Genomic DNA, 15,568 nt, shown 5'->3' with positions numbered 1-15,568 from the left:
GTAACATTTTCTCAGGCTGCCTGCACACATCCATCCCTCTTTCAGATACAGAAATAGCAACATTATTTAATTCCTCATTTACACAAAATTTGTACAGTAGAAGTTGTCTCTGTCTCACAAATACACTGAACAAGCTGGGTAACAGAATGAACATGAACAGATGTCAAGGAAATACCTAGTAAGTAATTGTCGTATCTCCAATGAACACAGCTCCAATCTTACAGTGTGTGTATAAGACTTACTTCTAATTTCCACAGCCCACTAAAAGAAGACTTGGTACACTGCCTCTGATAAAATATTTATAATCACTACTAACACTTGCCTACGATTAGGAGAAAATCATTATCTAGGAAACACATCTGTCCAACACAAGGATTACCAACCAAGATGAGGTTTAAGTCATAGGGTCACAGTACGATTGTTTTATCACCATGTTCAGCAGTTTTTCTCAACAATTACAAATACTAAGAGCACCAGTACTAATCATTTTGTCCCAGAGTGGACTCCTGCAGAATTAACTTGGTACTCTTCTGATTTTTCTTGACTACAGATCTGGCCTTAAATCAGAAAACTGAACATTCTCTGAATGAGAATGGGCTAGAATTGTACTTTCTAGGAAATGAATGACATTCTTTTCTTGGTCTTCTCATGGACCTCCAAACACAGAATGTCTTTACTGTAAAACAGATATTCCTTACTATACAGCATCTTTCCATTTCTAAATAAATAACACATCAATCTGTCTGCTATCAATTGCATTCCCAGCATTCTGACATCACAAATCCTATGACAAAGGGGAAAGCACTCTAGAAGCAATGTTGAAAATTGAAAAATGAGACATAGCCCCCATTCTGCATAAATCACCACTTTGAACATAAGCCTCATCCAAATAAAAAGCTCCCTGTACACTTTAGCAGACTGTAGCTCAAAACTTGAAACTGCCTAGCTGCTTGTTCTCTCCATAGAAATTCTGTGGCTTATATCAGCGGTCTCCAAAGTGGGATGTGCGCACAAGGAAGGTAACATTAGAACTTCAGTACTGCATGCATGTAACTTGTAGATAAACAAGCAAACATATATTGGAGGGGTTGCTCAAAATTTTTTTACTGATAGAGCTGCATGATCAAAACAGTTTGGAGACTACTGGCACATAGCATAACTAAAGAAAAGAAATATGTTCGGTCCTTTCAGAGGGACTAAGAATGCTAAAGTATGTTTTTGATACTGGGTTTGGGCTATAAATCCCAATCCATCTGGGAAAAAAGGTCAAGCAAGAAGAAAGGCTATTCAAGGCATCAAAAGTGTTCTCAAGGGTAAACTTTGAGCCTCACTCTGTTCAGTTCCCCACTGTCAACAATTTTCACTGATTTCAGTGAAACCAGATTTTCACCCAGATCTTTGACTAGAGAGTACTAAGATGCATGGGGGTTTTCAGCAGGATGAGATCTTACTAAGACTGAACACTGCAGTAGAATAGAGCCTTTAATCAACCCAGAAAGCACTTAAAACTTAGGGAGCAAAACAACATGATTGAAAGTCTAGCACAGATTTTCAAATATTTTATAGCACCATTCTCTACTGTTTCATGAAAAACTTTTTTCCTGTAAATTTTTCATTTCAAAACAAAAAATTATTGATGCAAAAGTTTAGAATAAGCTGTCACTAGCTTTCCTTGATTTAAGATCATTATCTATAGCTCAATGGATGCTGAACTGAAATCTTTCCTGACAGCTTAAACAAGAAGGTTTATCAGGTCAGTTGCTGAACTTGGCAATACATTATCCATCCATTCATCTACCCAAAAGGCCTTACTAATATTTCAGAACTATAAAAAGTCACAAATTTCCTGGTTTCCCCTTTTACATTACCAGTATTTCTGGTAACATATATATTAATAAAAATATTGATTGATGCAGAGGTGGTTCTGTATACTAAAAGCTGTTCCATCAAAGATTTTTTATTTTTTTTAAAAAAAAAAGGTCACGTCATCTCTTCATATGCCTGCATATAGTTCAGGACAATAAGATATCACATGGGAATGTATAAAGCACATGCACTGAAACATCTAGATGCTTGCTGTTGAGAGTTACTCCTTTTTACAACATGGGTACTCTATCACAACGGCAGAGCAGATAAACCCAAAAGACATGCTACAGTTCAAACAAAAGGTATGGGCTTAGCGAAAACAATTAAAACAAGCTCTATATTCTCTGTTATGAAGGTTCTACATTACTATCAGGTTATTGTAACGGTTTCTTACATATTCTAGTAACATAAGACAGTAAACCACCACTAGGACATCTTTGAGCTACTACACTTAATGTAAAATAGCTGCAGTGAAGGGAGTAAAAACCCCTGAACTCTGATTCATAGCTGTCCTGGTTTTGGCTGGGATAGAGTTAATTTTCTTTTCAGTAGCTGTGTTTTGGATTTAGCATGACAATAATGTTGATAACATACTGATGTTTTTCGTTGTTGCTGGGTGATGTTTATACTAAGTCAAGGACTTTTCAGTTTCTCAGGCCCTGCCAGTGAGAAGGCTGGAGGGGCACGGGAAACTGGGTGGGGACACAGCCAAGACAAGTGACCTTAACTAGCCAAAGGGCTGTTCCATACCACGGGATGTCATGCTCAGTATATAAACTGGGAAGGGATGCTGAGCAACTGTATTGTGCACCACTTGTTTTCTTTTTATCCTTTTGGGTTTTATTCTTCTCTCTTGCCTTCTCATTACAATTGCTATTGTATTTTTATTACTATATTTTATTTCAATTATTAAGTTGTTCTTATCTGAACCTATGAGTTTTATCGTTTTCCGATTCTCCTCCCTATCCTGCTGGGGGGTGGGGTGTGTGTGAGCGAGTGGCTGCGTGGTATTTAGTTGCCAGCTGGGGTTAAACCACGACGGTAGCTTACACTGAATTAACACTGGCATATGCTAGATATTAGTTCCATTGCAATTAGTTTATAATTGCAAAGTGAGAGATAAATCATGTCTCCTGTCCTTTAGGTCCAACATGAGATTTCAAATAAAACACAAGTGTATCTCCTAGATTGCATTTCAGAGGTCTTTCAGTAAACCTTAATACCATTCAAATAGTTTCTAATTAAATATTGTCATCTCAGTTGACACTGGGAAAACAATCTTATAATACACTTTATGCATCGTGGTCTTATTTAATAAAGTCTCAAGTAACAATGTGCTAAAGAGAGGAAGATACTCTTCTAGCTATTCTGATACAAATAACTCCAAAAGAATTATTCCTTTACAAGTTATTATGTATGATACAGGAGAGAATTAACGATTTTACTATAAAAGAAGACTTCAAAAAAAGATGTATCTTAATTTAATGGAACAGCTTAAAAATTCTCACACTAAGAATGCCTCTTAGGGAACCATATCTGAAATATTAGACAAAATCTTTGGATGACAGCACATTCAGTTTCACATATGCTGGAAAAAAAGAAAGAAAATACTTCTTTTTCTTTAACAGCGCTAAAAAGTAAGTGTCCCTAACAGCTTAGATAGATCCTCAGAAAAATTCTGATAAACAGCTTGAAGCAGTAAATATGAGGGGCTGCATGGCTGTGGTGACAACAAACAAAAGTTGTTCCTAAGCAAAGGGATGCAGTGAGGAGAAAGGAGGAAATCAAGATACTGTCTGCTCGCAACAACTGAAAAGCTACCAAAATAGGAATCAAGGTGTGAAATATGAAACAAGTATGAAAATACGAAATAATAAACTATTTTGTAGCAAAGGCTGCGTAACGGAACATGAAATAAGAACAAAGGGCATCTGAAGATTGATTTCAAGAGACAAATAAGTGATACCACTGGAACCTTTATTTATGGCACGACAAAGAAGAAAAGGGCATGAGCATATACATTGGATACCTTTATCATGTGAATCCTGCCAGTGCCATGCACTCAGGCTTACACACTTTAGGATAAGAAAGCTGCTCAAAACACAGAAACAGAATTCTCAGGTCAAAATAGCAACAGCAAAAGAAAGTCAATATTTCCTATTTATTTTCTTTGCAGGAAGAAATATAGATTTTCATGTAAATATCCAAAATTACACCAAATACCTAGCAAGCAGTGATTTATTTGAAAATATCACAAGAGATGCTATTTACAGAGAGATATTTAAGAAATGAATGGGATTTAAGAAATATTTAAGACATTTTTCATACGTAAGAAATATTTAAGAAACGAACACTTAATTTCCTCAGATGCACTATAACACAAAGCAAACATTCAAGGCACTGGGAATTGTGTTTCCCTTCTGTAAACACAGCCCATGTGCTCTAAGAGTCATTAACCATTTTGCTCTGGAATCTTCAGCCGGCTCAGCTCCGTGACCGGCTGCAGGCGGGGACCGTGTGCTCCCGCTGCTACTGCCCCTGTTCGCAGCTTTGAGCTTCTTTGAAACCCCACCGACCCCCTCAGCGAACGCGTAACTCCTGCGCGTAAGCCGGGTGCAGCTGCGCCGCCCCCCGCACACAGCCACTGCCACGTCGCGAAGCGTGGCCGCCACCGCCGGGCACCGGGGCTGCGGGGACAGGGGCGGCAGGAGGAGCCCCAGCCCGCTCCGGCGGGACGCTGCCACCGGACGGGCGTACGCACCTGCCCGGCGGGGAGGACGCCTGTGAGCCACCCAGCCGCCCCGGCCGCTGAAGCCGCTGTGACGGGCACCCGCGCTCCCTCAGCACCGGCCACTCGCCCTCACGGGGGGAGGCCCGCAGCCCGGCCGGTGCCCGCGGGAGGCGGCGGCGGGCTGCCAGCCCCGGGCCCTACCGGCCGCCCGCGCCTGAGGGAGGGGGGCGGCCCCGGGGGAAGCCCCCAGACGGCCGAGCCGCCTGCCCGGGAGCGGCCGCGCACCCCGGTGTGGCTCCCGGGGGGCACCCCGCACCCCGCACCCCGCGGCCGGCCGGGGGCAGCCCCCCTCCCGCGCCTCCCCCCTTCGCCCCCGGGCTCTTACTCTCTGGCGGGGGCGCCCAGCAGCCCGGAGCCGTTGCGGCTGTCGAGCTCCTTCTTCTTGCTCCCCTTGGAGGCCATGGCCGCGGGTCTCGCCGCGTCCACCGCGTTGCCGGGCGACCCGGCCCGCCGGAGGCAGCGGCTCCAGCGCCGCCCCGGGGCCAGCCCGCTCCCGGCACCGGGAACGGGCCGGCGGCAGGTGCCACCCGCCGAAGCAGGGGCGGGAGAGGGCGCGCGCGGGCGGGCGGCGGGGGCCGCTGAGGGGTGACGCCCCGTCCCGTCCCGTCCCGTCGCCACCCCGGGGGCTGCCGGGCCCCGCGCCGCCGCCTCCGCGTTCAGGGAAGCGAGGGCCGGTGTGCAGTGGCCTGCGGGAGGGGCTTGGCTTGGAAAGCGACAGGACACTGCCCTCGGGGCTTACCCTGCGGCTGCCGGGGTCTGTGCGAAGACAATAATTTGGAAAAAAGTAGACATTTGAAAAATGCATTTTAGTTATAAATGTTCTAATCGCATGACTACGTTGAACAAGTGAAGAGCAAGCGTAAAAAGCACCGACTTGAAATGATCGAATTTCCACTCCTACCCCCACCCCGTTTTTTATACCAGTAGATACCAGCTGCATGAGAAGGAAGCAAAAAGGAATTAGTCTTGGAGCCTCGAGAGATTTTAGAGCCGGAACGAGAATTTCTTTCTTTTCTTTTTTTATTTCAAAATGATGCAGCTAATGAATTTCTGATACAAAGGCTGTGTTTACTGCAGTCAATGGGGTCCCACAAAGGTCAGGCAAAACTAATATTAATCTGCTACTTCTGACACCAGCCGGGAGCTCAAACTTTGCCTAAACGAAGCAGACTCTTTCAGGTACATTCCTGAGATCACGTTGTCGCCAACACCTCCTGTTTCTGACTCTTAACCTATTTGCTATTTCCCAATCGCTAGTGCGTGATGAAAAATCCATGATAAAACAGAACATACTTCTTCACTTACTCAAGCTAAGTCTTTTTGAAATATAAAAATCAATGCAAATGTATTTGTCAAATTGCAGAGGGCAGGAGTAGGTCAAAAGATACAAGGAAAAATATGCAGATGTTGCTACATCTAGAGGCTTATTTTAGACAAATGTCAGATCTTGATTTATATCAAGATGACAGAAGGCTAGATATATACTTCTAAATTTTAAAGTGGAAAATTCTTCCACTTCTTTGCACTTCCTTCAGCATTATGTCCAACAGCATCCGTTTTCAGTAAGGCGCCTTGGGACGCTTCTCACTTGGGAACCCAGTAAACTTTTCGGGTTTATTTATTTCTTTTCAAACTGAGCAGCTGGTCTCTTTTTCAGACAATTAACTATCAAATATTGATCAGGGCATGCAGGTGAGTAATAGCAGAGACAGAGGTGAGCTCAAACAGCTGGCTACCACTTCAGTATCAGTGCAGGGCTGTTAACCTCCACACCTGGCTGGGTGCTGACGCAAACTTGCAGACTGAGGCTGGAATTTACAGGACTGAGTTTGTGAAGCAGAATACAGATAAAATCACCTCAAATAAGCTGTGATGATTGTCTATTCCTCTGAGTTCCCTTTCCTTCCTGTACTTACTGGGCAGAGAAACTACTATGGAAAAGTATCTAGGAAACATAGGTGTGAGAGGCACCTGTGAAAGTTTTCCTAGTAGGAAAATTTCCTTTCTGATCCCATTGCAGATGACCAGTGAGGTTTACAGCATCCCAGCAAATACAATTCTTGTAATACAATTATGTGAAAGACAACAGAAAAGTAACTGAAACTTGTGTGCATCTGTCTCTCAAAACATTTTTGGGTGGTGAAGGACAGAAGACAGAAATCAGAAGAGAATATGTAAGCTACAGAGCCCTTCATTCTTTGGCTCTGTTAAATGATAGCTGCTAGGTATGAAGTTCAGAATGCACCTTTTACTATAAACTTCTACAATAACTTTGTTTGCCAGGAGTGATGGCATTACAAGCATGTACCTAGGTGCTCTGTGAAGAAAAAAAAAGGATCTCAAATTTTGCGTCCATCAAGTTACATCTTTTTATTTATCCAAGAATTTAATTTAGAATTCCGTAACCTAACAGGAATGACAAGGGCAGCTTGTTTGGTAAGGGAAGTTAATCTGAATTTTAAAAAAAGCTAGTTTTCTAACTGGCAAAGAATCTGTAAGGTCAAATCAGCTGTTTCACTGGCATAGTGTCTCAAGCCATAAAGTATATCTGACAGACACTCCCTGAAGGGAAAACTTGTTAGGGTAGAGGCAGCCTTACAGTAGGAAAATGTGAACTGAATATACAAGACAACAAAACAAAACAAGAAGGAACCCATTGAGACATAGCTAAACAAACACTAAGATAACAGGGACTGGTTAGCGATGGATGATGGGTGGCATTCTGGTCACCATTCCTCTAAGACACAATTCAAAACACTGGCTTGTTTATTTTTTCCCTTAAACCATCACATTGTCAACTGCTATAGCACACACAAGTCACAGGAAAACAGCCTTTTAGTCTTAAATATTTCACACACTTTTGTAGCTACAAATACTAGTTGGAGAAAGAGCAGAACAACTGTTATGAACAGGAACACTACCAAAGCCCCTCTCAGGGGTCTTGGAGCTCAGACTGCTCAAAGTTGACTCTCCTTTGATTTTACAGCAGACACAAGGATTCCAGAATAAGAGAAAGTGCCTGAAAGAGAAGGCCTGGGAGTGTAGTAGAGGGGGCAAAGCTTAACGTGTAGAAATACCTGATGGGAGAGTAAAGACACTCAGATTTTTCTCAGAGATGCCCAGCGACAGGATCAGAGACAGTATGAAAATTTAGATTCAGGAAATTCCTCTTAAATTATTTATTTTTTTAATTACAGTGAGGGTGATCTAACACTGGAACAGGTTTTCCATTGAGACTGTGGAGTCTTCATCAAACTGGACATGGCCATGAACAACCTGCTTAAGCTCTGACCATTGGTGTAGGACTACACAATATCCTAAGACCACTTTCAACCTTACCCATTCTGTGGTTTTGGGAAGATTTCCATGAAAAAAAGGGTTAAAGTTAGACACAGAAGCTTCTGTAAGAACAGATGCTGTATCTTCAAGCAAGAGGTTGCAACAAAGTTAGATAAAAGATGAAAGAGGGGTAGAATGAATTTTCATTTTCTTTGGTTTGGGTTTTGGAGATTTTTTTTTTTTCCATTTCTTTTATCAAAGAATAGGAAAATCTAGGTTCTGAAATTCATTCTTTTAGCAGACCATTAAAAAGAGTGTTCTTGCTTTACTACTCTTCTGCTTATTTACTAAGTGAAAGAGTAGGTGGGAGTGAGATAAGGAAGGTACAGGTCAGTGTGAAATGGTAAACGAAGGAGGACAGCAGTGGGCTGGCATTTCAGGAACAGCAGGCAGTGAAGGATCGGAAAAGTGAAGGGTGATCAGAAAAGGTGAGATTGTGAGCGGAGGTCAGCAATGCCTGAGAAAAAGGAAACCCTGCAGCATGTAATAGAGCTTGGGAAGAGAGGAACAGTTGGCTGCTGAAGTGACAGGACAGGGAACTGAACTTGAGCAAAACCATTCTTGAACAGACAGACTGAAGCTAACCACAAGCAGCTGTAAGTCTCCATGAACTGCTCCAGTGTGGGTCCCCCTCCCATGGGATGCAGTCCCTCACGGCACAGGTCCACAGGCACCCGCGGGGTCACAGCCCGGCCAGCAGCCCTGCCCCGGCCTGGGCTCACCCCTCTGCGGGGCCACAGGCCCTGCCAGGAGCCGGCTCCAGCGCGGGCTGCCCGCGGGGTCACAGCCTCCTGCGGGCATCCCCCTGCTCCGGCGTGGGGTCCCCACGGGCTGCGGGGGGATCTGCTCCGCCGTGGGCTCCCGGGGCTGAGGGGACAGCCTGCCTCAGCCTGGGCTTCACCGCGGGCTGCTGGGGAATCTGCTCCAGTGCCTGCAGTACCTCCTGCCCCTCCTTCACTGACTTTGGTGTCTGCAGAGTCTTGTTCTCACATTTCTCACTCTTCACTCCCATGGCAGTTGCTGGTTTCTGGTGGTTTGTGGTTGGTTTGTTTTTTTGTTTTGTTTTGTTTTTTAACACACACACCCACACACACACCCTGCCTTCTTAAATACGTTATCCCAAAGGCACTACTCTACCACCATTGCTGACAGGCTCAGCCTTGGCCAGCAATAGGTCTACCTTGGAGCCGGCTGGCATGGGGGAAGCTTCTAGCAGCTTCTCACAGAAGCCCCCTCTGTATCCCCCTGCTACCAAAACATTGCCATGCAAATCCAATACAGCCTGTACACATATCCATAGAAGCAATAGCTTCTTCAACCAGCCAGATGCTGTCCAGGGAAAAGAGACTAGACGTAATCTTTGCATACAACTATTTCAGTGTTGTACTGTACTGAATAGATACTGACTGAATATAAAATCATGTTTGAGGCATATTAAAGTTAATACTGAACGTATCCCAGTGGGGCAGGTATTTTGCTACATTAGTGCTGGGATAGCACTGTCAATTAGAAGTCACTCACCATAGATGCTTGGCCATAATAAGAACAATGGCAATAGATGTGTCCCTAGTAGCATAGCCTACAGTACACTTTTGAACCAAAGTTCAAACCAAACCCATCTGAATGGTAAATGTTGACAGTCCATTATTCTGGATGGATGCTGCATACTACTTTGATACATACCAGTAAAGGGCAGAGGAGTTTAGAAACAGAGTTAGCAGGATGCCCATGCTATCTTTAACCTTTAGGGAGCCATGAGCTTTCTAACAGGACCAATAATTACCAGCATAACTTAAGCTTTCAGAAGGGTCATTATAATAAAGAGGTTAAAATTTCTTAAGTTAAAAAAAAAAAAAAGGTGAAGCAGAACAGAAGTCTATGTTTTATCAAAACACTGAACACCTTACCTCCTAGAACCTGTAAGCGACAGATAAAATAGCTTAATATGACATGTCGTGGCATTTTATCAGCTACCTTTTACTCCCAGTTACAAGTTAAGATCAATAAGGCCAGGAATCCTGCATATTTTAATTTCATTTAGAGCTCAGGCCACATGATGATTTATCCAGTGGTAAAAAGATGCAAGATCACTATACTTATATTATCTTTGCAAAAAAAAAGAATGAATATTGAGATGCTGGCCCTCTACTTTTACACTTTCCAAGCTAAAGCTATCTGAAACATCATTTCTACCTAAAAGAGGAAGTTTCTAAGGTACTTGGGGCAGGAAGCATTTGTAGGTACACAGACTGAAATGAGAAAAACCCCATCTAGTAGAATGTATTCATACAAGTGTGTAAGCCACATAGAACATCTAAGCTAGAAATTTTCACTAAATGAATGCTATCTTAGGTGGGTTATAAAACAGTCCATAATCATGTATTTAAAAATACACCAAAAGTACTTCCACCCTGGTTAGACACAGCAAAGATCTTACAAACAGAGCTTTATGATGGTAATGTACAATACAGGCACAATTTCTTTCACATGATCTTCACTAGATTATTCTTCATATAGAAAAATAGTGAGAATAAGGAACATACTGCTGCAGGACAAAACTTTGAAATTATGTTTTGTGCACTGTCAAGTGAATGACATTTCAATTCAGAATCATTATGTATCTCACTGGCATTTTGTTATTTTTTTTTTTTTTTACTCCTGAAAGTACACTGCTACCCACATTTCTTAAATTCTTTAGCAATTCATTATACGAAGGACGAAGGCATACACATACTTAGAGGACTGTGTTTCTATACCACATAAGGTGTTCTGTAAAGAGAAGAGGTAGCCAGTTCTCTGTTTTGGAACCAAGGTCACTGTCAAGAGGTTAAGACTACAAAGATAAGGGAGCAATGGTTTTTAAGAGCAAAATGTTTCACCATCTAATACCGCAGTTCTACTGCACATACTTTTTATCATTATGTTGTCCTATCACTGTATATCAAATGGTTACTCAAGCAGTGAGCCTTTAGGAATGACTCATACTATTCCCCAGCAATTAATCACTACAGGTGAACAAGTATTTGTTCAATTTAAGGAGGCTGAAGGCTATTACAGTTCAATAGGTCTGACACAACATTTAAACAAACAAAACTGAGCTGGGAATAGCTTGTGTTCTACTACTGCAGTTAAGATACACCTAGAAAATCCCACACTGAAAGATCACTAATTGCTCTAACTCCTTTCTAGTTTTCTCAGCAACTGTAATGCCTCATTAAACTTTTTAAGCGAACAGAGGCTGACTTGGCATTTGCTGCACAGACATACTGCACAACTACAATCCAGGAAGACTATATGCCATCTCCAGCCTTTACATAGTTGATGGAAACATGCCAGGAAAGACATCTTACTGAGGCCTTGGTTCAGATTTTTTACTCAAGTTTTTAATCTCAAAGCTGTCCCTTAAATATAGGGACTAGCAAATCATGTACTTTCTCCTTTAGGATTGACATATTTCAGATTGCAGGAGATAATGAAATGAAATAGCATGGGGCCTCTGTTCATCTGATTGAAATTATTACTTCACTATATATTCTGTACATATAAACCAAATTACATTTGACACTTCACTTAGTTGTCTGAAATTAAATCGGGTCTGTCTGATTTGAAAGATACATAGAAATTTAAAGTTATTTGCTTCATTAGGACAGGTTTTCATGATTAGTTTATTTTACCTAAACACTTTTCCAGAAAATACAGTTTCATTCTCCTCCAGGGAGATGCTCCCTTTCCCTTCTTCAGGCTAAAATGCTAGTCTTTTCTTACAGTTTTCACCTTCAGGCTGGATCAGATTTCCTAAGCCACCCAGAAGCCTCATGTATCATGATGCTCCCCCCAAGGAACGTGCAGCTTGTAACACCACAGAAAACTAGCCATTTATTAAAGCTCAAACTCCCCTCATCCCTTCCACCCCCCACCCCCAAAAGGTGAAAGAAAAGCAAAACACACCAACATGCAGGTAGAAGAAATTGGTTTTCATGCCACTAGGCTTCGGAAATAGAGTTTGCTCTGTAATACAATCTGCACAGTCACTTTAAACATTTAGGTTTTTATTTTTTATAATGGTAGTTCCTGAACTTCACCCTGCCTCAGCTTCTCCAGTCAGTGACAACCTGTATCAAACCTAGTGTAACTCCGACACCGTTTGAAAATCATGGCCATGTAGAGCTTTAGAAAAACACAAGCTATATACAGAACAAAGAAGTGCTTAAGCATAAGCAATAGCTTTTCAACCAGAAATTTAGACATTATTGAAAATAAACTGCATAGGATTACATTGTCACCAACAGGACCCAGATGAGATTCATGCATTCAGGTAGAGTCCTGAAGCTTAGTTCTCATTTTGCTGTTGAATCTGAAAACTAAAAAACAAGAAAAAACACAATAGCCATTCGGAAAAAAAAAAAAAAAATCTACCTCCACTAGCAGTTTCCCCAGTAAAGCAGATATTTAAAGAACCAGCATGTGAATGTAGACCAACATTCTAAGCCATGCTAGAAAGACTCAAGAATTGGCCTTTTTTTGCCCATTAGTAACATACTTCATGTAATATTTCATGAGCTCAGTAAACTTACAGTTGAAGCCAAGTGAACATGAAACTGCATCTTGTTTGACTGGTTATCAAGATTTATCATGTTTTGATCTAGTCAAGAAGCATCAAGTAAACAGGCTATGCACATATTCCACTGGCTAGTTACTGGATTTGCGCCCCTGTAATTGGAGTGTAGAAAAAGACAATATACTGGAGATTAAACAGCTTATTAAAAATGAGGTTACAATCTAAATGGAGTTGTTTAAGTAACTGAATAGGAAGGTTACAGTAGTTCCAGGTTACCTAGAAAAGTTACCAATACAAACAAGCCAGCAAGCAAGGAACATGGATGGGGTACAGCTTCCTTTCTGAAGTGCTACAGGCTTAAAATTTAAAGTAGCAATCAAGCTTTAAGCATCCAGTAAATCTGCACAAGCCTAGTGGACACATTCTTGTCCATCTTGTCCATCTAGTGGCCCATGATAGGCGGATAAGAGACCATGGACAAAGTTCAAAAGATTCAGGCTAGATAAACTCTCAGGGGACAGTCAAGCATTGAAACAACTTTCCCAAGCTTTGTCAAGCCTTACTGTGGCTATGTCAAAGGCTTATTTTAAATTGCAACTAATAGAAGACAAAGTTGTTTCCAAATGTCAATGAAAGCATTTGTGTATAGGATGGGACACCTGTGAAGATTCATGTTCTCAAAAGCATACACCAACAACATTCATAAGATGCCCAAATAGATCTGTCACTTAAAAAGTATGTTACTCTTTAGAAGAAACAGCCTAGGAAGTCTCAATACAGATTAAGAGTATATCCAATCTGGCACATACTTCATGTTTATGTTTAAACATCAGCACCATGAGACCAAGCAAGATAAGACTTCTGAAGTCAGCAGCAGTGAGGTACCAGGACAGAAGAAACCTTTAAATTAAAACTGAGCTTCAAAGCCTTTCAGCCAAGCAGAGCCAGAGTTCCAAAATGTATTCAAGAACCATGAAATCTCCCTAATCCTTTTGATCTTCATTTGCTGCCAAAAATACATAGGAGTTATAATGAGGAAACATAAGCATCCCTGCATATAAAATTACAAACTAGTAAGCCAATTCACCAGCTCTAAGTAGTCAGAAAAGCGCAGCACTGTTCTAAAACTGAACAAGATTGAGCTTGGCAGTTTTGTGGGGTTTTTTTGATAGGCTAGCAAGAACCAGTTAAGCTATTTCCTTCAAGACCTCTCTCCTTTCTCACAGTACTCGGGACCATCTCAAGACAGAAGGAAAAAGGAGCAAGCTCATTATCACAGGAAATTAAGATATTTAGTTTTTGAACTCTTGGTAAAGCTTTCAGTGTTAGTGCATGTAAAAGTTATTGGTTATGCATTTGGATGAGGTTACCATAACTATGTGCCTCAGTTGTACAACTGTATTCATTAATGTGTTTCATGTGTAAAGTATTAGTTGAAACTACTCTGCCTTAAATGGCTGGAGATGCATTTTTGTTAGTATCTCTATAACTATACCTTTCCCCTCTTAAATACAATAATTTACCCACCTTGTTCTTACTCAGTGGTACAACCCATCTACTTCACTCAGTTTTAGTGAGCACACTAAAATGCCTCCCATCTGTTATTGGTCCCTTCAAGATTTCTGGGATGTCTCAGTCCAGGGGAACTAGTAATGAGACAGATCCTTATGGTGGGGGATAATAAATAGGAACAAGTGTGTAGGCAAGAAGGCTGAAGTGGGACATTACTGGTGACAAAGGAAAAAGTTTAAAGGTGCAAGTGTCTACTCAGCTAAAACCATGACAGATTAGTCCTATTTGGAATGTAGCATATGTCCTAGAAGCAAACTAGACACTGAATGCTGTCTTTGTTCCTTTTTAGGAGTATAAATGCTACCTTATGTTCTCAAGTAAGACGACACTAATCAGACTTAGATGCAGCCACTCAAGCAAGTGGAATGATAACTCACAAGATACTCATTTCACACTAAACAAGAATATGTAAACACCCACAAGAATCACCTATTCAGATAACACCAGACACCCCATATGGATTGTCACAACACAGCACCATAGCAGCAGTTTGATTTCAGGAACAGTCTTGCTGCTCATCCCATCACATTTTTGAATGGTGGTAGCACTAGCAGCACTGTGATTTACTCTCTGCTTTCAATGGGTCTAGGTCCAGTTTTGGTTTCCCCACATCATTCTCTTCATTAGGAAAGGTTTTGTAGTTGGCAAGGATGTTTTCCACCAGGAATCGAGCAGCTTCATCTATGTTGATGTTGTCCTAGAAATGTTGAAAGCAAAGAATTCAGTTTGTTTTTCTTAACTAGTCACACATTCCTGTTAGAAGCTGGCCAAACAAAAAAAAAAAAATCTTCTACAGTCTCATCAGCATGACACAAACAGCTTAAATTCATAGGTCATTGCTCATACACTTGCTTTCTGAAAAAAATTACCAGAAAGGTTTGAGACAAAGGTATTCATCCATATTACAAACAGAATACTTCAACTCTAATCCAGTAGGCAGTTTGGGGATAAGTGTCACCTGCATTTGGAAGACTCACAAATGCCAAAGTGCATTTCTGCATTACCAAAGATAATAGGCAATTACACTGTTCATAGTAGTATTCTATGTTTTGGGGCCTTTTTCTACTTCTGCTGCAGTCTGGATACACTTATTTAAAAGGACATTTTCTATCAGCCTCAAACCCCCACCTAAATCAGGTTGCCTCATCAAGCCACTCTACATTTTCTTGTGCATTCTTTGAAAAGTACCTTCACACACACTCTAGAGAGGGTGTGCATGCAGGATACCCTGATGAAATACCTTACTAGATATCTCAGTTACTGAGGCGCCAAGCTGGCCAGTGGCAAGAGGCCTTTAGCCACAGCTTTGACCTGGCCGGTCCACCTGTTAGCTCACTACAGGGCTGCCACATTTGTAATTGCTCATCTTTTGGAATCAAAGAGAATACCACCCCAGGATACCCTTCTGTCTCCATAATTGTAGATCTAAACTCTACACAAGT

The 15,568-nt window shown here is 41.7% G+C and overlaps 2 protein-coding genes across 2 annotated transcripts in view; both read right to left on the bottom strand.

Moving 5' to 3' along the window:
- Nucleotides 1-5,173, bottom strand: part of ADGB (androglobin) — a 117,492-nt gene extending 112,319 nt beyond the window's left edge. Inside the window, exon 1 of the mRNA XM_040599405.1 lies at nt 4,983-5,173. Coding sequence (XP_040455339.1) covers nt 4,983-5,059 — 77 coding nt within the window. The 5' untranslated portion in view covers nt 5,060-5,173. The remainder of the gene's footprint in view (nt 1-4,982) is intronic.
- Nucleotides 5,174-7,012: 1,839 nt separating this feature from the next.
- The window catches only part of RAB32 (RAB32, member RAS oncogene family), a 28,035-nt gene continuing 19,479 nt past the window's right edge, over nt 7,013-15,568 (bottom strand). Inside the window, exon 3 of the mRNA XM_040598470.1 lies at nt 7,013-14,823. Within this exon, the coding sequence (XP_040454404.1) occupies nt 14,674-14,823 (150 nt within the window). The 3' untranslated portion in view covers nt 7,013-14,673. The remainder of the gene's footprint in view (nt 14,824-15,568) is intronic.

The sequence above is a fragment of the Falco naumanni genome, chromosome 6, assembly GCF_017639655.2.
Source record: "Falco naumanni isolate bFalNau1 chromosome 6, bFalNau1.pat, whole genome shotgun sequence".
NCBI classification, from domain to species: Eukaryota; Metazoa; Chordata; class Aves; order Falconiformes; family Falconidae; genus Falco; species Falco naumanni.
Note: the sequence above shows the minus strand (reverse complement) of the source record. Positions and strands in the feature narration are given on the sequence as shown.